Below are 23,186 nucleotides of genomic sequence, written 5' to 3' on the forward strand. Positions count from 1 at the left end.
AATTTAGTCTGCATGTAGCAAGAGTATTATATCCACGTTAAATTTCCTGAATTTGAAAATTGGACTATACTTGTGCAAGAGAATGTCCTGGTTCTTAGGAGATTAGCTGAAGTTTTAGGGGTAAAGGATCATGACCTCAGCAGATGGTTCACCAATAATAGAAGAACAATAATGATAATAAGTATTATATATATAAAAAGAGAGTGATAACGTAAAATGGTATCTGGTGAATCTGGGCAGAACATTTATGAAAGTTAATTGTATCCATCTTGTACCTTTTCTGAAAACTTAACATTTTTTCAAAATATGATTTAAAAAGACATTATTTTTGTAGGAAAATATATGACTTCCAAACATCCAGTTTAGCCCCTCTGGTGGAAGGAGATGTAAAACAATGGAAAATGGATTTGTATTGGCAGCTGGCTCTGGTAGACCAGATACCTGCTGTCCCTACAGGCAGATCCCAGACCAAGAGCTGACATTTTGGCTTGGCTGTCCTCGTGGTGCTTTGATATTATGTCTCTGCTTCTACCACTTCTGATGGCCAACAAAGTTAGCATTTCACACAGAGGCCATGTGGAACAGGGCCAAGAGAATGAGACACTCTAATTTAAATAAACTTAGACCCAGGAAGAGAGCATGGAGGATAATCAGACAAAATTCCTTTAGCAGGGGACTCTTGTGCATACCAGAGTAAGCAGTGTGGAAACTTAGTGCTAGCGGGCATAATTTCTTAAAAAGCATCCAGAAGAACAAAAGTAAAGTCATTCCAGAGGTACTTTAGTTTAAACTTTTAAAAACTGGGGGCACCTGGGTGGCTCAGTCCATTGAGCATCTGCCTTTGGCTCAGGGCAGGATCCTAATCCAGGCCTGCATCAGGGCTCCCTGATCAGTGGGGAGTCTGCTTCTCCCTCTCCCTCGGCCTGCTGTTCCCTCTGCTTGTGCTCTCCTCTGTCTCTCAAGTAAATAAATAAAATCTTTAAAAGAAATAAACTTTTAAAAAACTGTTAAGAAGCACTAAGTAAATTGGATTTGCCATAGTGACTGGTGATTACAATTTGGCTTTATGTCTTGTTTGTTTCTTTGTTTCTTTCTTTCTTTCCTTTTAAAGAGAGAGAGAGAGAGCACAAGATAGGGGAGAGACAGGCAGAAGGAAAGCAGGCTCCCTGCTCAGCGGGGAGCCTATTGCAGGACTCGATCCCAGGACCCCGGGATCATGACCTGAGCCGAAGGCAGATGCTTAACTACTGAGACACCAGGTGGCCCTGTTTCTTTCTTTTTTTTTTTTTAATCTGGCTTTGAAAAAAAAAAGGATTTTATTATTTATTTACTTGAGAGAGATAGAGAGAGAATGAACAGGGGGAGGGAGAGGGAGAAGCAGACTCCCCTGAGCTGAACGCAGACGCTTAACCGACTGAGCCATCTGGGCACCTCTATTTTCTGTTTCTTAACAGGAATTAGAGTCTGAGAGGCTTAAACTTTTGGAGGATGTGACCTTCAACAGGCGGAAGATGAAGGAACTTGAAGACAACCTTCTCTACAAGTTAAGCGCCACGAAAGGTACTATGTTATTAACAAGTAAACTGATGATGGTCGCAAGTAAGGGTTTCTTGGGCCTTGATTATAGGTGTTAGGAAACTGTTGAGTTATTAACGCACACACAAGCGAGGCACTTTCCCTCTAGACATTTAAAGAGGGACCGCAGAGAATGTGATTTTTGAATTAGCAAACAGCGTCTGAGCATTTGAGAAGGACAGGGTTTTCTAGATGTAATTGCTCTCTCCTGAGAAAAATAAGGGCTCCCAATAGAGCTAGGTGACTGGTAATCAGCTAATTTGCTTGCCCAAAGGAAACTAATGTGCCTCATCTATTTTTTTTTTTTAAATCAACTCTTGCATTTGGCGCTGAAATGCAATTACCACAATGGGTGATGATGTGTATAATCTTTATCAGCCCTTCTTGAGCCCCTACTGGCCTTGATCTCCTGCTTAGAAGTCAGGGGTGGATTCTCCTTTGGGCAGTCAGATCATCATGCCACACCCTGATCTGGGGATGGAGACTCTCTAAATAAAGAAAAAACGTCCTATCCAATGACACTAATGTCAGCAAACACTGTATTGTTCTGCAGTAGGCAAATTCCAGTAGCCTAAATCCTACCATTTATTACAGCTCATAATGAATGCTTCCCAATAGCACTTTATGCCTTGGATAAACAAAAACTTTAACCTCCAAGAAGTACATGATAGGTGATTCTCACGCCATGCTCCCACACTGCTTGATGGAGACCGCAGGGAAGGGTCCGTTCATCTGTCTTGATCACACTGCTTGTGTTGATGAAGTTGTCTGTGCTCTGGGTCCAGTGACTTCTCCCAGCCATTTGGATAACCTTGGGCATCCTGATATTAGCAGGGATGGCTGAGAGGTGAATTTCAGTTTACAGTAGTAAACCACCGGGTGGGGGTGGGGGATGGAGGGGGCCAGATTCTGTCTTCAGACCTTTGAAGACCAGTCATGTGGGCTGCCTTGGGAAATCCCCTTTTGCAGACTTATAGGAAGCATCTGGGATAACTTGTCCGCAAGGATGTTTGGAAGGATTCAGGCCTCAGATGACAGATGGGCTAGAGGCCTCTCAGCGTGTTAATATCTGCCGTTCTCCCTGGAGGTGCTTTGAAGAAATTGACTTGAAAATGAACAGGTCGATTTCAGAAGTGCTGCCTCTTGCTTTGCGGCTTCCCCTTCTTGCGCTCTATGGTTTTCCTGTTTGGCTTTTAGGTTCATTGGTAGATGACGAATCTCTCATTGGTGTTCTCCGAACCACCAAGCACACAGCAGCTGAAGTAAGTGAAAAGCTGCACGTGGCTGCAGAGACAGAGATCAAAATTAACATGGCTCAGGAGGAGTTCCGACCTGCCGCCACCCGCGGAAGCATCCTCTACTTTCTCATCACAGAGATGAGCATGGTCAACATCATGTACCAGACCTCGCTGGCCCAGTTCTTGAAGTTATTTGACCAGTCCATGGCCAGGTAGGGAGGCCCTCCCCAGCCCCGTGTGGAGCCACTTAAAATTTGTGTTTGTCTTCCTACTGTCTTAGTGATGGCTGTTGACATACTTAATTTTTAAAATGATTTGCAGATCTGAGAAGTCTCCACTGCCTCAAAAGAGAATCACAAATATTATTGAGTATCTGACGTATGAAGTTTTTATATACTCTGTCCGAGGCCTGTACGAAAACCACAAATTCCTCTTTGTACTCCTCATGACCTTGAAGATCGATCTTCAGAGAGGAACAGTGAAGCACAGGGAGTTTCAGGCTCTCATTAAAGGTGAAGGGCTTAGAATATGGATGTGGTATGTAAAGGAGATTGCTTCTGATATGCTTGATATGCTCTTCGACGTGCTGGGGACCTGTTTTTATGATACAGTGGGGAAATCATGTTCCCATGAAAGGGAAGTTCTTTGTACCTCATTTTCCTTTTCTGATTCCCATTCGTTTTGCTCTGATAACTCAAGATGATTTATTTCAGGTCTGTGTTCACTCTGGTTTTTTTTTTTTTTTTTTTTTTTTTTTTTTTTTTTTTTTTTAGTTATATCATTACCTGAAGTTTGGTCATTTTTGCCTGGGGTTAGGAAACCTGAAGGCAAAAGGGAAGAAAAGTGAAGCTACTAATGAGGTTTCTATCACAAAATAGCAATTCCTTGAGCAAGGGATTATCGTGACTTTTAAGACTGCAAAAGACACATTTGTATTTTGTACTGGAAGTTAATCCTATTCAATGCTCATCTCCCATGTTAAAAGTATCATCAAGAAGATCAAAGAGTGGTATTTTCATTCAATTTGGTTAAACAAATATTTATTGAGCATATACTCCACACCCACCATAGTAATGTTGGGATAGAAAGGGTAAACCAGATGTTGCTTTCAAAGAAAACACTCTTACAATGGGGATAGAGATAATTTAAAAAAATTATTGCAAAACAAGGCAGAATACTCTAAATGTTAGAAGAGAGCTAAAAGCAAAGTCTTAATGTCTAAAAGGAAGGAGAGACTTGTGTTTGGTGAGGCCAGAAGGAGCTCTTTGGAAAATACACTGCTGTGGGTTAAGCCATGAATTTTTCAGGTGATTCTATCCATGGGAAAAATGTTTAATGTTTTAAAACATTTATTATACTTTTTGCTCTTTGTGTAAAGCTTAATAAATCATTTTCCAGCTGCCCCTCTCCCTGCAAGGAAGAAAGTGGCCTTTAAAAAGGATTTTGAAGGCTGGGTAGAAGTGAATGTGATTTGGGGACCTAATTCAGTCAGAATAGACCAGATTTCGTGGCCATAAAAACAATCCCAAACTTTCAGTGGCTTGACATGATAAGGGTATATTCTCATTTATTCTCTCTCCAACATGCCTGTTGTGGTCACCCAGGAATTTCTTCTATAATTACTACAGCAGAGGAACAGGATAAGACAAATCATGGGCCAGCTTTTAAAAGTTATCCCACAAGTGACATTTGTCACTTAAATGCTCCTCTTACATTAGGCAAAGCAAGACACACAGTGATCACTAACTTCAGAGAGGGCAGGGACCTGCACTTCTCCCGTGTGCTTGGAAGAAGGGAAACTTGAATGTCCTTGAACAGCTCTGGTGACTAAACACACCTGTTGAATTTGAGATCTCCAGCATACAGAAAGGGTAGGCCAGACGATTCAGAAGTCAGACAGCTACAAAGCTACGGCCATAGAAATAAGCACCTAGCCATGGGAAAGAAAGAGATTATGTAGGAAGAAGATGTAGAGTATTTCTAAATTCAGAGGACAAGGGCATAGGACATGATACACAATACACTTTTCTCCATAACATGACATTTATAATAAACAAGGAGTAAATTATGAGATACTACTCTATCTTCTTTCTCTACTTCAGTGAATTTCTTCCTCAGCTTCAGGTTAGAAGACTGTTTTAGAAACTTTGTAAACAATTTTGCAGAATGGCTAAAATGTCTTGACTTTTTTCTGTCTTGTAGTTCAAAGGAAACTGGAGCATGTCGTACAGTTCATAGTTTTTCTCAGGTCTAATGCACCTGGACAGGATGAGGTCTTAAAGTGTAGCGTAAGGCAGCGTGGTGTAGTAAGGTGTGGGCTGGACTAAGAAGCAGGGACACGAGCTGGGCTCTGCTGCTGACCAGCTGTGTGAGCTCAGAGACCATCACTGCCTCCTTCCAGGTACAAGGGGTTGTGGGGCCAGAGGGGAAGTGCTAAGTACCATCTGAGAGAGGCAGGCAAGCTGTGCAGAGAGTCCAGGTGTACAGGTCTCTGGCCTCTGTGAAATTTAAATAAAGTGAGCCTGAATTTACCAAACCTAGAAAACTCCTTTAACTATCTAGGCAGAAGCAAGAGCAAAATGGGCCTCAGGTGAGGAAGGCCTTCTAAGTGTGGTGTACAAGTGGGATGGAAGGTACACTTTGGGTCTTTCTTGATCTGTGAGCTGGCCTTGCTTACTGAATCCCATGTGGCAACATGGCCACTGAGAAGGAGATAGACAGGCTTTAGAAAGAAGAGGAAACCTGGCACTCTGGGCCACAGCAGAAAGGACAAGAGATTCAGAGGTAGACAGAGGTCAGGTACAAAGATCCTTGTCTCTTCCCAGTCTCCTGAGGCAGAACATGGGGTGGGTAGAGAAAGGTGCTCGAGAAACATCCAGACAGGAGATGCCCCTTCATTCTGCTTGGCACCAAATCCCACATGGCGGCTGTAGGGCAGCCTTGGTGGAGGGGAGCGGCTCAAGGACTAAGCCTGACTGATGTTAGGCAAGTAGGAGTGTGTATGTTGCAAGGGCTGGTGCGCAGCAGAGGCCTGGGTTCAAACCAAGGAGCTGCAGGCCCCGGGGAACTTTAATCCTGGACACAAAGGACCAGTCTGTGGACAGCAGCCCAACACCCCTGTAGGTCAGACAGGATTTGTCATGGCACCGAGGATGCAGTCCAGGGATCCCAGCCTATGGCAGAGACTGGAGGGCAGTTTTCAGGTCTGAGGCATCCTCCCCATCACGACGCAATCCCAATCCACCTGTCTCTCCCCTTGCCCACCCAGCCAAACCAGAGCTCTGCCTGAAGGAGACTGGATTCTTGGAGAGACAGGTTGTAAGTCAGATGAGACTGAGAAACCCAGGGAGGAGGGAATTTGTGAGGAGGTTGGGAGTGGTCACAGAAAAAGTGAAAAGCCTGCGCATCTGGGTCATGGAAAAGCTACCTCTGGGACCCCACTTCATAAAGCTGGAGTGTCACGGAGGCTCGGATTGCACGGGGCCAGGAGAGACAGTGAGAAGAGTCTGGATTTAATTTCGTTGGCAATAGAAGCCATCGAATGTTTTATGAGCAGGGAAGTAACCGGAACAGAGCAGTGCTTTGAAGAAGATTAATTTGGGATTGTATGACAGGTTGTTGACCAAAGCGCAACCAGCTCAGCAGTGAAAGAGGGTTTTGTTGTGTTTTGTTTTGTTTTGAAAAACAAAAACCAAAAAAAAATTGGTTTGTTGTACAGTTTGTCCTAGTTTTGAACTGGCTTACATTTTAACCAAATTATTTTTATAAAAATGATAGATGATTTTGTTTTCAGTGTTTTTAACAAGTTAACAAATATAACCCTTAGATCTTTGATATTTTTTCTATCATTTTTAACTCAGGACTTAGGGAAAGAAGACAGATTTATTTATCATAGCAGAAATATTTGATCGCCTAGAAATGACTATCCCTTTATGTCAATTCCTACTTGTTTTTCTGCAGTATGTGGAAGGTGACTTTGACTTTCTTCTTCAACTGAGAATGTCAGGACACTTTGAAAAATGAAATAGATACCAGGGATAGCCCTGTGTTATAGAGTAATTGATATAACTATTTTCCCTGCCTAGTTATTTTAGAAAGACACCATCTTTCTTTTGTTATAAACCATGGACCCAAAGACACCTGAGGCGGGGGGTGGGGGGGTCTGCGCTTGCCTTCCAGATTGGATTGGACCTGAGGCTTCCAACATAGAGAATTCATGTCAAAATGACAGCTAATGATTACATAACTCTTATTATGGGCCAAGACTGTTCTGAGGTTTTTACATACATGAATTTATTGAATCTTCACAGAAACTGATCTGGCAGAGTCCATTATTATACCCATTTGACAGAAGAGGAAACTCAGAGAAACTGAGTTCTTTGTGTTTCGGCAGCTAGCATGGTTGAGCTAGAATATTTTGGGGAGTAGGTTGGGATGTGATTTTTCTGGGATCATGGGTGTCCACCAGGATGTTTGAAAACACTTGTGGCTTAAATGTCTTCTCCTGATGTCTTTGAGGCTTATGGTCACATGAAAACGTTTCCTTTGGAAAGAACCAAGAAGAAAATGCATTTGTCTCTAAGTTAGAGAAGCAGAATCCCTTGAGTCTATCCATGATGCTCTCCAGTGGTGGCTTCTCCAGTAAACTCGGTCCTGGCAGATATGCTGCGAGAGGATGGATTTCTCTTCCCCCAGGTAGCAGGGAGTGGGGTGTCAAGAGGAAGGTTTGCCTGTTCTAAAGGTGTTATGGCACTCGGAGTTGCTGACCCAAAGGTGGTGCAAGGGGATTTATAAGAAAAGATTACTTCAGCTCATTTACCCTCTCAAGAAGGTGCTGGGAAGAGAGCCGCCGCTGACGGAAGTCCCCTCCACCCCCTCTTTTGCCCAAGGGTCCATATGTGAAGTGGTGGCATTAGATGGTTCTTCAGTAGGACTATAGGATTTAGGATCACTGTTTTGCACACATCTGAATTAAGACACAACTGATAAAATGTTACTGAAGATGTACAATAGAGGAGTTTTGAAGCTGGAATAGATAATTATGTGTCTTGGTGGGAGATTGTCCCATTGGGTATGCTCATTTGATTCAGGATTTGCTTCAAAATGTGATCCCATGCTGTAATTCACACTCTCCTCTAGACTCCGTGAGAGCAGAAGCCCTGTGTGGTTTTCTCTGCTTTATCCCCAGTGCCTGGGATATGCTGGTGCACAGAGGGTGCTCAATAAATATTTCTTGAATAAGTAAGTGAACAAATTATCTGAACATGAGTACTTCCTTAAAAACCCACAGAAGTATCATATCCCTCCCACCCTCCATCTATCCATCTTTCTGACTTAAAAAAAATAATATTAAGTATCAAATTTCTGAAAGAGTGAGAGCTAAGACGTGACTTTTAAAATCACATATGAGGGGCGCCTGGGTGGCTCAGTGGGTTACAGCCTCTGCCTTCAGCTCAGGTCATGATCCTGGGGTCCTGGGATCGAGCCCCACGTCAGGCTCTCTGCTCCATGGGGAGCCTGCTTCCTCCTCTCTCTCTGCCTGCCTCTCTGCCTAGTTGTGATTTCTCTCTGTCAAATAAATAAAATAAAATAAATAATAATAAAATAAAATAAAATAAAATTTAAAATCACATATGAAAAGATCAGGCTATTCATTGATATCAAAATTGTAAATTTCATGAAATTGGCTGTTTAAAAAAAAACCAGTAAAAATGCAAACAACTGCAATCACCTGAGAAAAATGGCATAAATCAGGAAATAAAACCCTAAGATTTGAAGGAAATGGACCTAGAAAAGATAGCCACATTTTTTTTCGTGATTATTTCCCCATTTTCTCTGTAATATGGTTACCTTTCTTCTGTTGGAAAATAAATGTCTAAAAACGAAGCCCAAGCTGACCTGATTCCTGCCAATGCCTTTCCCCAGGGGGAGCAGCTCTGGATCTGAAAGCCTGCCCTCCCAAGCCTTTTCGCTGGATCCTGGATATGACCTGGCTGAATCTTGTGGAGCTGAGTAAGCTTCCACAGTTTGCAGAAATTATGAACCAGGTAACAGAAAGCTGGGAGAAAGAAGTACAAATCTGTAAACCCAAACATACCTGGGGCCATTTTAATTGGGGGCTCCTGACAACAATTCCTTCACCCAAAAGACTCAAAGGAAAGTGTAGCTTTAAGGCACTAAGCTCTCTGTGGGAAATTTTGGATGAAGAGTATCAGAAGGAGCCTTGTGGTAAGGGTGGGTGACTACCTTTTCCTCTTGTGTGGTGGGCGTGGGTCATTTATAAGCCTGCTTACCTCAAGCTGTCAGAATTAGAACCAGTGGGTGGAACTTTTTATTGTAGACTATTTCATTAGAGACCATGTTTTTACATTTTCCCTGCTGCTTCTGATCAACTAAATTGTGCGGATTTGAATTTGAGGCAAATTAAGAGATTGGGGTCCTTTCAAAAAAATCATCATTTTCCTGGTGAAGATATAGAAGAGTGAAGGATAACAGTGAAACAGGTCCTGATTCACCCGTTGCTTTTCTTATTGGAAAATGTAAATATGTTGCTGGGGATTAGCTGATTCGGTCCTCACCAGGAAACAATTGTACTACTCAGCATAAAGATGATTTTTATCTTTGAGTGTTGTTGGTGATAGCCGCCTGTCACCGAGACAGGCCTGTGGTTTCCCAGCGTCGGCTGCCAAAAATCAGCTTTTTGGGAGTTACTGGGGATGGACAACTGGGGCGATGGGTTGACCACAAGTTGACAGACACCTCATGCTGTCATCACGTGATTCCCTCCCCTCCACACACACCTGCCTACCCCCTGCCCAGCGTACACTAGGTGTGTCCGTTCAGTGGCATTTCTGAAACATTATGGAGATTCGTTACCTATTCAGCCGCGGCTGGGTCAGAGTCCCTAGCTTCCGTCTGTGGTGGATGCGAAGCTTTGTTCTGTATGAGTCCTGCAAGCCCAAACAAATACTTTGGGAAGAAACAATTTGGTCTGGGTCTGGCAGGAGACTGGTAAGGGGGGGTGGAGGGGGCGGGAATCATCACTTAACACTTGCGCCCTCTGCTGACGGGTTGTATTGATTCGGGGCTAGACATTAGCGTTTGCCTCTGTTAATTAGAATTTAATTACCTGCTGTGTAGAATCTGGTACCTGCTACTGCTTAACAATAGGATAAGTACTTTGCAACAACTATAACCATGCTAGGGGGAAGTATTACTGACCCCGCTTTATAGATGAGAAAACGGAGATTCAAACAGGTTAAGTACTTGCCCAAGTCTGCACAACCACTAAATGGTGAAGCTGTAATCTGACCTTATGTTCTTTCCCTGACATCAGGGTTATTTCTCTCCAACTCACCATGGGGTGGGTTAGAAGTAAGGGGAATGGTCATTCTCAGGAAAGTTGCAGAAGTTCATGGGACCGGCCATCAGAAGGCCATCAGTTTGGCGTCTCCTTGGGTGGAAGAAAGGGCAGAAGGAGAAGAGGATCCATCTCTGGCTGATGGGTGTCAGGAACTGAAACAAAAGTAGACTCCAACAGCAGCTAGCCCGCTTGGGCATCTCAAAGAGAACTGTTTAGGCCCTGGAAGTGGTGTTGCTAACAGGGCCAGAAAAAGGAGTAGGAAGTGGGGGTGAGCAGCGAGGGGCTGGAGGAGATCCCATTGCCCCTCACAGAGGCGACTGGCCCTGGAGGCTGTATTGAGTAAATAGAGCCAGACTGAGCAGATACAGGGCCAGGAAGCTGGGAACAAACACCTTCTTTCTTCTTGTGCATCCTCTCTCCAGCGGCGAGGCTGGAGGAGACCAACAGGGGGGCGGTGTGGGTCGTGCGCAGGTACCCACGCAGTGGGGTTGGGGGGTGTGGTGCTCCAAGGGCGCGGCTGGATTCTTTGGGAGCGGTCAATGTGGGGGAGCCACCGCAGTCTTCAGGAGAGAGAAGACGGTTGTGAAACATTTCAGAATTCCTCCTCCTCCTCTTAGTGTCCCAAGGCGACAAAACTGTAACTGAGGTTCGAGCATCGGTTTCACTCTTCATTGGCGCCCCGGCTGGATCCTGTATGATGAATTGTTTGCATGGTGTGGGCTTTGGGGCACTTATTTAACCTCCTTGGGCCTGCGTAAAGAATGAGGATAATGCAGCTAAAAGTGCAATCCTTGGTCTTCTCCATAGGACCTGCTCTATTCGCATTTGCTACTCGCTTTTAAAGCTGACCGTGGCTTTGAAACTTGCTTACAAACCCTGTCTCAGTAATCCAGACTGCTTGTTGCTGAGGGGCAGAGTGGGACTCGCCAATCGGTTGTTTTTGTAATTGGTTTTGTCAGGACCAGGGCTTCCCGGAGTGCCTTTTAATGACTGAAAACTGGCGTTTTTTCCCATGCTTATGAGAGAACAGGTATCAACACCAGCTCTTGGAGAGACGTGTGTGTGTGTGCGTGTGTGTGTTACCTTAGCTACCATATCATACCATCATTAGTTTTTGATGTAGTGTTCCACGATTCATTGTTTGCATATAACACCCAGTGCTTATCACAACACATGCCCTCCTTAATACCCATCACCGGGCTGCCCCATCCCACCACCCTCCTTCCCTCTGAAACCTTCAGATTGTTTCCCAGAGTCCATAGACTCTCATGGTTCTTCTCTCCCTCTGATTCCCCCCCTCCTTCAGATTTCCCTCCCTTCCCCTAATATCCTCCATGTTATTCCTTATGTTCCACATCTGAGGGAAACCATATGATAATTGTCTTTCTCTGCTTGACTTAGTTCACTCAGCAGAATCCCCTCCAGTTCCATCCATGTCGATGCAAATGGAGGGTATTCATCCTTTCTGATGGCTGCGTAATATTCCATTGCACTACTGGGTATTTACCCCAGAGATATGAAAAGAAGGGACACATGCACCCCAATGTTCATAGCAGCAATATCCATGATAGCCAAACTATGGAAGGAACTGAGACACCCTTCAACAGATGAATGGACGAAGAAGGTGTGGGTCATATATCCAATGGAAACTTCTTTTATTCTCAGGTTTAAGGCCTCAAGGCAGAGAGAATCATTAAGAAAATAAAAATTTTTCTTTTCTCATCTATTGCTATTTTAAGTAGAGGTCAACAGTTAGGAGGTTTGGTTATCAGAATGGTCTGTATCTTCTTAACCAAGAGAGCATTTGACAATATCTGGAGACATTTTCCATTATCATGAGTTGGTGACAAGGGTGCTATTGGCCTCTAGTCGGTAGAGGCAAGAGATGCTGCTAACAGTCCTACAGTGTGCAGGACTGCTCCCCCAAAGTCATCTGGTGCCAAATGCCAATCGTATTGGCAGGTTGTAAACCCCTGGTTTGTGTTTTTTCCTGCCTGATCATTTGGTGTAATTGACCCACAGTCTTAATTTCAGTGAGTAATATAGAAAAGCAATGGAAAACCTGAGAGGGATTAGTAATAGCCACGTCCTTTGAGTCATTGATTCTGAAAAATAAATAAATAATAAATAAATAAACTGTGTGGTTATGTTTGAAAAATTGTCTGCCTGTAAAGAATGACCCCCTAAGTTTACTCAGAATTCTCTCCAGTATATCCCAATTGCATGTGGTCCTATCGCTTGCTAATTGGCTTATTTATTTTAGATATCTCGTAATGAGAAGGGTTGGAAAACCTGGTTTGATAAAGATGCTCCAGAGGAAGAAATTATCCCTGATGGGTATAATGATTCACTGGATACCTGCCGCAAACTTTTGCTTATCAGGTAAGAATAGGTATTATCAGACCTAGAAACATCACTCATCATATTGTCAAATTACAGATCTTACCTCTGTGAGTTTACTTCACTGTGTCCCAGTGGTTATTGTAAATGTGTGTGCTTCCAAATTGCTATTTGGGATGGCAATTCCTTGTGTTCTTTGACAAGCAAATAAAATGGTGATGGTGGCAGGGAATGTATTAGTAATAGTGCTTTGAGCAAAAAACATGAACAATATGCCTTTGTTATGTCCTCTGTTCATCATTTACCATTGAGTGAATTATTTAGTGTTCAATTCACTTCTTGAAAAAAAAATACATGACAGAGTTGCCAGGCAATTAGTCGATAAGCTGAAATTCAATTTTATCTGACAAAAAAAGCTAAGAACTGCCTATTGAAAAATATAAATTCTGTCTTGGCTATTAAAAGTGGAAGCAAATTTCGAAATTGATGTTAAGGTGGAAAATTCTTCTGTTTCTTTTCTTTTCTTTTCCTTCTCACTTTTCATATTTTATATATATATATATATATATATATATATATATATATATATATATATAGGAGCTCAAAGAAGGCTTCTATACTGGAATGTAGGGGTGTGTGTGTGTGTGTGTGTGTGTGTGTGTGTGTGTGTGTATGGTTGAAGGGCAAGACAGGAGGGTGGAACGGGATGGGACCAAAAGAACAACAAAAAGATGTAGGATTATGTTGGAGTAGTTTTTGTTTTCCTAATATTATGTACCAGAGCTTGCTTTTCTTAGAACAAGTTGTTTCCTGGATGTTGTCTGCTCTTTGAGGGTCATCAGAGTGGTCAGCTGTGGTGACCTCATGATGTACAAAATATGAAAGTGTTACTTTTTTTTAAAGATTTATTTATTTCAGAGAGAGAGAGGGCATGAGCAGGAGGGGCAGAGGGAAAGAGAGAATCTCAAGCAGATGCCATGCCAAGCATGGAGCCTGACGTGGGGCTCGACCTCACAACCATAAGATCATGACCTGAGCCAAAACCAACAGTCAGATGCTTAACTGACTGAGCCACCCAAGTGCCCCAGGGCTACTTGTTTTTAATTGCAATAGATGTGTCTATCTTTTAACCATCATTTAAAAATTGAACCTGTATCAAATGAATAGCATGATCTACTAACAGATAAGCATCCATAGAGCTTGTCTGTGATCTAAAATACCAAATATCAAATGATATTTATTTGATCTGTTGCTGTGTATAGAACCTACTACGGTGTGGGCTACACAGATGGTATTGAATACATGCTTGCTGGTCAACCTCCTTCTGAGAACTTTGACACTTTAATTCTCCCCCTGAATGCTGCAGAGCTCCCGAATGGGTAGCAGGTTGGCCCTCGGAGCTGGCAGAGGGCACCTCGCCTTGTGTCCCTGTTGAGTCCCCACACCTGATGTGGGTCTGATGTATAGTAGGCGCATGATAAATATTTATCAAAGAGTGAGTGTGCTCCTGTGGATTAGTCTGAATGAGGAATTACTTAACTGAATTTGATAGCTTCAGTGACTACAGATAATCAGTGATGTGATTTTTAAAAAATATTTATTTACATTTAGAGAGAGAGTATATGCATGCGAGCAAGGTTGGGGGGTACAGAGGGAGAGAGAGACCCTCAGTGCAGGGCTTGCCCTCACAACCCTGAGATCATGACCTGAGCCGACATCAAGAGTCAGATGCTTAACCAACAGAGCTGCTCAGGCACCCCATCAATGACGTGATTTAGAAAAATAACTGAGAGTAATTCAGATTAAGTAAAAAAAACAAAAACAAAAACAAAAACAACTAAGAGCTTCCAAGTAATTGATGCTTCTGGGAATGAGACGATTGGATCAGCTAACTTCTAAGTTTCCTTCCCTATTGGCAACAGACCCTGTTGTTACCAGCTCTGCCCTATTTTTTCCAGTGCCTCATACCAAAACCAAATGACTAAATTTGTATTCATCCAGGGATGGAAAACCTTCCGATCCTTCTTTCACAGACCTGCGAAAAGGAGGATTACCTTTTTGTCCTTTGCTAATTAAATATGTTATTTACATGCTTAGAATTAAATAGAATAAAAATAGAACACACTGAATTTTTTCCTCTAACTTGTATTCATTTCTAGGTCCTGGTGCCCAGATCGTACTGTTTTTCAAGCAAGAAAGTATATTGCAGATTCTTTGGAGGAGAAGTACACAGAACCAGTTATCTTGAACCTGGAGAAAACTTGGGAAGAAAGTGACACGCGGACACCTTTGATATGCTTCCTGTCCATGGGATCTGATCCCACAATTCAAATTGATGCATTGGCCAAGAAACTGAAGCTGGGTATGATCATAAATCTATGCAGTTCAGCAAAACTTCCATATTTTAGTCTCAAACCTTGCCTTTCATAATTTTATAACTGATTCTTAGAAGTATATCTACAAAACTGAGTTAGAAAAAAATATTAAACTCTTTCCTCCCTTTTTAGATTTCCTAGAGTATGGGTATGATATAGATATCTTTGTGCAGAGAGGAACACACTTATGTTATTATTATTTTTTTAAGTTTGAGCAGAGGAACACACCACATGGATAGTAGGCTAGCAAGAATGAACATACAGGGGTATTGCCATGTCTATATAAAATTATAGAAAAAAGTCTATTAGGTCACAAATGAAGAAACTATAACCACTGTTATGACACATAATAATTAGGGATTTATTTATTCTTTTTTTTCATGTAACTTTTTTTCTAATTTAAATTCAATTAGCTACTATATCATTAGTTTTTGATGTAGAGTTCAATTCATTAGTTATGTAGAACATCCACTGCTCATCACATCACGTGCCCTAATACCCATCACTCAGTTCCCACTTCACCCTACTCACCTCCCTTTCTACAACCCTCAGTTTGTTTCCCAGAGTTAAGAGTCTCTCATGGTTTTTTCTCCCTCTCTGATTTGTTTCCCATTCAGTTTTCCTCCCTTCCCCTATGATCCTCTGTGCCATTTCTTAGATTCCATATATAAGTGAAACTATATGATAATTGTCTTTCTCTGATTAACTTTGTTCACTTAGCATAATCCCCTCCATTTCCATCCATGTCGATGTAAATGGTAGATACTCACCCTTTCTGATGGCTGAGTAATAGTCCATTGAGAGATTTATTCATTCAGTAACCCTACAGGCTATTGTATAGACAGCAAGTTAGATTCAAGAAGTACGGATATGAATACAACATAGCCAGGGAAGACAGACGTATAAGCATGTAATTGTGATAGTGCTGTAGGAATTACACAGACACACCTGACTACAAGATTCAGAGCTACTCAGACTTCAAGGCGTACAGGGGAAGGTATCACAGTGCTGATATTTTTAGTAGGATATAAAAATAGATAAAATTTCACCAGGTGGGATGGTAGGAGGTAGAAGGAAAGTTGCTCTAGGGGGAGAAGGTAGGGCAAGGAGTTAGAAACATATAAGTGGTGAGAGTAGTTACTGAGTCAGTAAAACCAGAGGACAAGGACCCGTATGATACAGAGCACATCTTGGTAAGATTAGGGCACCCTTTTTTAGGCTGTTTGTAGGAGGGCTGTTTATATGCTCTTCATACTCTGGACATCAGAATGTGTTTGGAATTGCCATTTGGTATCTTTTAGATTCTGATCTCTGTAATTATACCTTATTGGGTTAACTTGTTTATGTCCTCATAAAGATTATAAAAGTGATTGATTATGAATAACTAAACCTACCCTATGAAATAGAACTTACATTGAGTTCATTGTTATGTTAATATAACATGATATAAAATCAATTTCTGTCCTCTCTGAGTATTCACCATGTGTCCTGCATGAAGAAATTACTGTAAACCATTAGCTTAGGGTAGCATGGTCTATGTTCATTCCCTCTTTGTTCATCTTGACTTTGCTCTGTTGTCACTACACCCTTCTATGTTCCATATGGATCCATGCTTGAATGGTCACTTTCTTCAGTCTGAACGCTGATACCCAATATAAAGAACTTCCAGGTTCTAATAGCAACTGTTCCTGATTAAGTCTCATTAACCACCTTTAGTGTAGGCTATGTTGCTCTGGTATTTATGGCAACATGCCAGTCATCTTCATTGGCTTAAGAGTAGTGATGCCTCTCTTGCGGCCCTGTAGTTTGCAAATCTCCCTCAGATGTATTCCTCTATGGATCTTTGTCCCATTGCTTTGTCCAGCTGCCCCTCTTCTTTCTGCTTATGGGTTTCTTTTTTCTATCTTACTATGAACCAATCTCCATGTGACAGAACTCTTGGTCTCTGGTGGCTCATGAGCTTCACTGCTTACGTGTTCAGTAAGTTCAGCACTCTCAAGGAAAGTCCGCTTACTCTCTTGGTCCCAAGTCCAAAGGGAACTTCAAGGGAAGAAATTAATTGGTTTTTTTCCAACTAGAGATACAATGTCAGATGTTACCTCAAAAATGGTGCTGTTGTCTAGGACAAGGGTTTAGGAACAGAACTAAGAAATTCAAGGTCTCCATTGGGAGAAATTTTAACCATAATATTAAATGAATATACAAGGCTGGAGTTGTCCTATTACCTTTAGTATTATTACATGTTATCATACCACTTTGCTTGGCAATTTGGTGGCTTTAATTTCTTGCCATGACTTTAGTTTTCCAACAATTGTTCAGGTTTCTGTTGATTAGGATGCTAAAACAGAGTAGGATCTAGAACAGATGCTAAAATAGAGCGGGATCCTAAAATAGAGTAGATCTGATCCTGAAGGACCCAATGAATTTGAGAAAGAACTCTTCGCTGAATAATTTTTAAGAATGCTAGAAATTCTCATGCTCTTCACCACTTTGGATTAAAAATCCCTAAAATAGCTGTGAAAATGAAACTATTATATAGGCAGAATAACATATTAATCTAGTCTCTACCACAAATATTTTATTTTCGAAACTGGATAATAGATCATCATAGAATTCTCAAGGTGAATAGATTGGAAATCTTGAAATTCAACTACCTTATTTTATAGCTGGGGAAACTAAAGTCTGAAGATCAGGTCAGACAGCTAGCTGGGGACAGATCTTAGGGGGGACAGATAAGATCAGGCCTTATCTCAGGGCTTTCAAATTTCACTGCAATGGTGTGCTCTTTCCTTCCGTCTCACTGTCTTCATTGGATGAATTAACCAGTTACCAGGCAGCCATTTGAAGGATGGGCCCAAGTGAAATATATTTTTGTAAGAAAAGAAAAACGTCTCACTATGGATATTGTCAGATGCCTGTCAGACTCTGCAGTGAGAGATTCAGAGCAGATAAATTCTGCCCAGAAGTACTGGGTACCTGGGCAAGAGGGGGAAGAGACAGATGACTTTAGCATGAGAACCCTACCAGAGCCTGGATAAAGGGGGCAGGAGTCCCAGAGGAAGGATGAGTTTGAAAATAGAATCCAAACACAAATGAAAGAGAACAAGTAAAAAACAAACCCACAAATATACAGAAGAAGGAATGAGAAAATGGGTATAAAAACATATATAGATGAAAAAATATAAATAATAGTATATAGTTTTTGTAATAACCTTTAAAATATCATTATAATTGACAAGTTTGTAGAAAAATACAAATTGAGCAAATTTTCTCAGAAAAGGTAGAAAAACCTGAATACACCAGTAATTGAGATGAGAAAAATTAGAAGTCTTTAAATTACGACTTCAGCAAAGACCCTGGGGGTTGGATGATATTTTTAGTAAATCCTTTAAAAATTTTACATGTTTTATTCCATTTTGGAACAAAGAAAAAGAAGGTATATTTTCCTCTTTATTTTAAGGGGATAACATTATCTTGATATAAACAGACAGGATAGTAACTTTATAAAAGAAAAAACTACAGATTGACCCTACTTGTCAATATAAATGTAAGGATCTTAGCTAAAAATGCAACCAAGAAGAAATCATTATAATATTAAAAGAAATAACATGCAAAAAAGGTAATAATTTACCTTGACCAAATAGAAATGCATGGGCGAATATAGGAAGGATATAGTATTAAGAAAACTCATCATAATAATAAGTAAAAGGCGTTTCTTTAGGCTAACGTATTATTACTTTGATAAATGCTAAAAAGACATTTTATAAAAATTCAGCATTTGTATTTGACTTTAAAGAAGTTGAAACAGAAGACTGTTTTAATATGATAGTGAAAATGAACTTCAGACATCAACATTTTACTTACTGGTAAACAACTAGACACATTAAAGTCAGAAAGAAGATAAAGATGTGTGCTATCATCACTGTTATTTGGCATTGTTGTGGAAGATGTAGCTAATGTAAGAACCATATATAAAAGATATAACTACTGGGAAGAAGGGACAAAAATCATCATTATTCTCAGGCAGTGTAATTGTCTAACTAAAAACACAAAAGAATCAACTAAAAAACTATTAGATTTAACGGGACAGTTTGGTAAGGAGGCTGGTCACAAAATAAATATATAAAAAAATTAATGGCGCATTCTTGTAAAATAAAATGTAAAAATCCCCTTCACTATAGCAATAAAAATAAAACTCAGAAATAATTTTTAAAGTACCTATTAGAAGAAAACTATAAAACTTTCTTAGAGGCATAAAAGTAGAATAGAATAAATGGAGAGTTAAACCACATTCCCAGTGTAAAGACTCAATATTGTAAAGATGTCAATAGTCTCTAAATTAATCTATAAATTGAATGCAAGTCTAATTGAAATTCCAACTATATTTTCTGTTCTAATTGGATAGTAGAGGGATCATAGATCATCTAGAACAGTAAGTGAACAATGACAACCAAAAAAGCTTTGAAAAGGAAAAAGAATAATGGGGAGCAAGCACCACCAGATTTGTAAACCCTTATCAAATGGTAATATTTTAACCAGTATGGAACTGGCTCAGAGTAGATAAACAGATCAATGAAGCCAAAGGAAAGACCTCAAATTAGGCTCTACTCTTTATAATAGCCGAGTCTATGATAAGATTCACATTTCAAATCAATGGAGGAAAAATGGATTAATTAATAAACATTGTTGGGATAGCCAATTAACTTTAGGAAAAAGTAAGAATTACATCTCACTTTAAACTTCAAAGTAAATTCTAGATTAATTAAGGTATAAAAGGAAAAAAGAATATATTGATACGATTGGGATAGCTAAGATTTTCTTAATCATAATACCAGAATCCGAAACCCAGGCAGATAGTCTGACTGGATGGAGTTTTGAAACTTCCATATGTCAAAGCACCATTAATAAAGCATAAAAGAGGATAAGATATGTGGGCTGGGAATGAGAGCATTCCATTTCAGCTGGAGACACTGGTTCCACTTGAGCCTATTACAATTCCTGATTCTCCCAAGCAGTGCTCTTTTATCCTCAGTCAGGCATCCTTGCAAAATTTCTTTCTGTGATCCTGAGTTCATGAATAATCCCTAATATTGCACCCTACAAACCCTCACAGAATCTCTGCCCATTAACCACACAGTGCCTTTTAAATGGTGTGTATCCTGACAACTTCTTCTGTGGTTCCTGACATACTTCCCTCCTACCCCATAAATTTCTCCAGTCCCTTATAGCCTGTTCCAGCAGTTCCCAGGCTAGCCTCATTGTTTGCCCCACCACAGTGACCCACTTTACTGAGGATCCAAGCTCATCCAGGAGAGCAGGGCAAAAGCATTCACTGCTTCACATTGCCTCCACTGACTTCCTTTCTCAGTGCTAAGATGACACCTTTTTTTTTTTAAGATTTTATTTATTTATTTGACAGAGAGAGATCACAAGTAGACAGAGAGGAAGGCAGAGAGAGAGAGAGGGAAGCAGGCTCTCTGCTGAGCAGAGAGCCTGATGCGGGACTTGATCGCAGGACCCTGAGATCATGACCTGAGCCGAAGGCAGCGGCTTAACCCACTGATCCACCCAGGCGCCCCAAAGATGACACCTTTAAAACTTGAAGAAATCAGGTCTACAGAAGTTAATGTAAAAGTAAATTTCCAGGTCAACTAATCTTCAGAAAAGCAGAAAAGAATATCCAATGGAAAAAAGACCATCTCTTTAACAAATGGTGTTGGGAAAATTGGACAGACACATGTGTAGATGAATGAAATTGGACCATACACCAAAACTCAAGCTGGATCATACACAAAAACTCTTACACCATACACAGAAACTAAAAAATGATTGAAAGATCTAAATGTGAGACAGGAATCCATCAAAATCCAAGAGGAGAACACAAGCAGCAACCTCTTTGACCTCAGCTGCAGCAACTTCTTGCTAGACACATCTCCAAAGGCAAGGGAAACAAAGGCAAAAATGAACTATTGGTACTTCATTGGGATAAGAAGTTTTTGCACAGCAAAGGAAATAGGCAACAAAACTAAAAGGCAACCTACAGAATGGGAGAAGATATTTACAAATGACATATCTGGTTAGTATCCAAAACCTATAAAGAATTTCCCAAACTCAATACCCAAAAAAACCAAAAAATTCATTCACAAATTGAGCAGAAGACATGAACAGGCATTTCTCCAAAGAAGACATACTAATGGCCAATAGACACATGAAAAAAGATGCTCAACATCACTCATCATCAGGGAAATACAAATCAAAACCATGATTAGATGCCACTTCACACCTGTCAGAATGGCTAAAATTAACAACTCAGGAAACGAGATGTTGGTGAGGATGCAGAGAAAGGGGAACCCTCTTACTGTTGACGGGAGTGCAAACCGGAGCAGCCACTCTGGAAAACAGTATGGAGGTTCCTCAACACGTTAAAAATAGAACTACCCTATGACCTAGCAATGGTACTACTGGGTATTTATCCAAAGGATACAAAAATAGTGATTCGAAGGAGCCCATGCACTCCAATGTTTATAGCAGCAATGTCCACAGTAGCAAAACTATAGAAAGAGTCCAGACGTCCATCAACAGAAGAATGGATAAAGAAGATTTGGTGTGTATGTATCTACAATGGAATATTACTCAGCCATCAAAAGGAAGGAAATCTCACCATTTGCGATGATGTGAATGGAACTAGAAGGCATTATGATAAGTGGAATAAGTCAGAGAGGAACAAATACCATGTGATTTTACTTACATGTGGAATTTTAGAAGCAAAACAGGTGAGCATAGGTGAAGGCGAGGAAAAATAAAAGAAAATGAAAGTAGAGGAGGCGGCAAACCAGAAGAGACTCTTTAACTATAGGGAACAAACTGAGGGTTGCTGGAGGGTGCGGAGATGAGAGGATGGGGTAACTGGGTGATGGGCATTAAGGAGGGTCTGTGATGTGATGAGTGCTGAGTGTTCTATGCAACTGATGAAACACAAAATTCTACCTCTGTAACTAATAGTATAGTATATGTTAACTAAGTTGAATTTAAATTAAAAAAATTCTTTTAAAGTTAATTTCCAGTTCCAGTTTCACAAACATGGTTCATAGACTTCTTCATTTAGTAAGTTCTTACTGCACAGCACAAGTGGGTTCTCTGCCTGGGACGACAGATTCACTAAGCAGCCTAAATACCATATTTTCCCCCAGACTGTAATCACACTTCTGATCTTGCGGCGGCCTCCACTTTCTCTTCACACTCAGTTCCAAGGTGGTGATCTAGTCTAAGCAGCAGTTACCTCTGAATGTAGCCCTCCTGGGGCCAAATGGCCTCGAGTCCTATCTCAGAAAATGGACAGCCATGCAAATAAAACCAAAATGGACAGAAAGCACCGTAAGCCTGATGTTTTAAAGGGATAAAAACCCAATTCCATTTTCACGGCAGCATCTGTGAAACCACCAAAGAGAGATTCTAATCAAAACATATGGCAAAAAATTAGCAAGACAGGAAACAACGTGTGTTGGAGAGGATGTGGAGAAAGGGAAACCCTCTTACACTGTTGGTGGGAATGCAAGTTGGTGCAGCCGCTTTGGAGAACAGTGTGGAGATTCCTCAAGAAATTAAAAATAGAGCTTTCCTATGACCCTGCAATTGCACTACTGGGTATTTATCCCAAAGATACAGATGTAGTGAAAAGAAGGGCCATCTGTACCCCAATGTTTATAGCAGCAATGGCTACGGTCGCCAAACTGTGGAAAGAACCGAGATGCCCTTCAACAGACAAATGAATAAGGAAGATGTAGTCCATATACACTATGGAGTATTATGCCTCTATCAGAAAGGATGAATACCCAACTTTTGTAGCAACATGGACGGGACTGGAAGAGATTATGCTGAGCGAAATAAGTCAAGCAGAGAGAGTCAAGTATCATATGGTTTCACTTATTTGTGGAGCATAAAAAATAACATGGAAGACATGGGGAGATGGAGAGGAGAAGGGAGTTGAGGGAAAGTGGAAGGGGAGATGAACCATGAGAGACTATGGACTCTGAAAAACAAGGGGCGGGGGGTGGGAGGTTGGGGGAACAAGGTGGTGGGTATTAGTGAGGGCACGTGTTGCATGGAGCACTGGGTGTTGTGCAAAAACAATGAATACTGTTACGCTGAAAAAATAAATAAAATGGAAAAAAAAGAAATTAAAAAAAACATACGGCAAAACTAAAAAAATCCTCTTTCCCTATAAATACCTGTAAGAGCATTGTTGCTGCCTCTCCCACTGTCAGCCTTTCTCCTCCTTACTTCCAAACACCCCCA

At 40.9% G+C, this 23,186-nt stretch overlaps 1 protein-coding gene across 1 annotated transcript in view; it reads left to right on the forward strand.

Moving 5' to 3' along the window:
• The window catches only part of DNAH8 (dynein axonemal heavy chain 8), a 348,142-nt gene that overhangs the window by 256,365 nt on the left and 68,591 nt on the right, over positions 1–23,186 (forward strand). Inside the window, exons 73-78 of the mRNA XM_046005485.1 lie at positions 1,455–1,560; positions 2,773–3,025; positions 3,135–3,325; positions 8,739–8,860; positions 12,440–12,558; positions 14,676–14,878. Coding sequence (XP_045861441.1) covers positions 1,455–1,560; positions 2,773–3,025; positions 3,135–3,325; positions 8,739–8,860; positions 12,440–12,558; positions 14,676–14,878 — 994 coding nt within the window. The remainder of the gene's footprint in view (positions 1–1,454; positions 1,561–2,772; positions 3,026–3,134; positions 3,326–8,738; positions 8,861–12,439; positions 12,559–14,675; positions 14,879–23,186) is intronic.

This window comes from Meles meles, chromosome 5 (genome assembly GCF_922984935.1).
Source record: "Meles meles chromosome 5, mMelMel3.1 paternal haplotype, whole genome shotgun sequence".
NCBI classification, from domain to species: Eukaryota; Metazoa; Chordata; class Mammalia; order Carnivora; family Mustelidae; genus Meles; species Meles meles.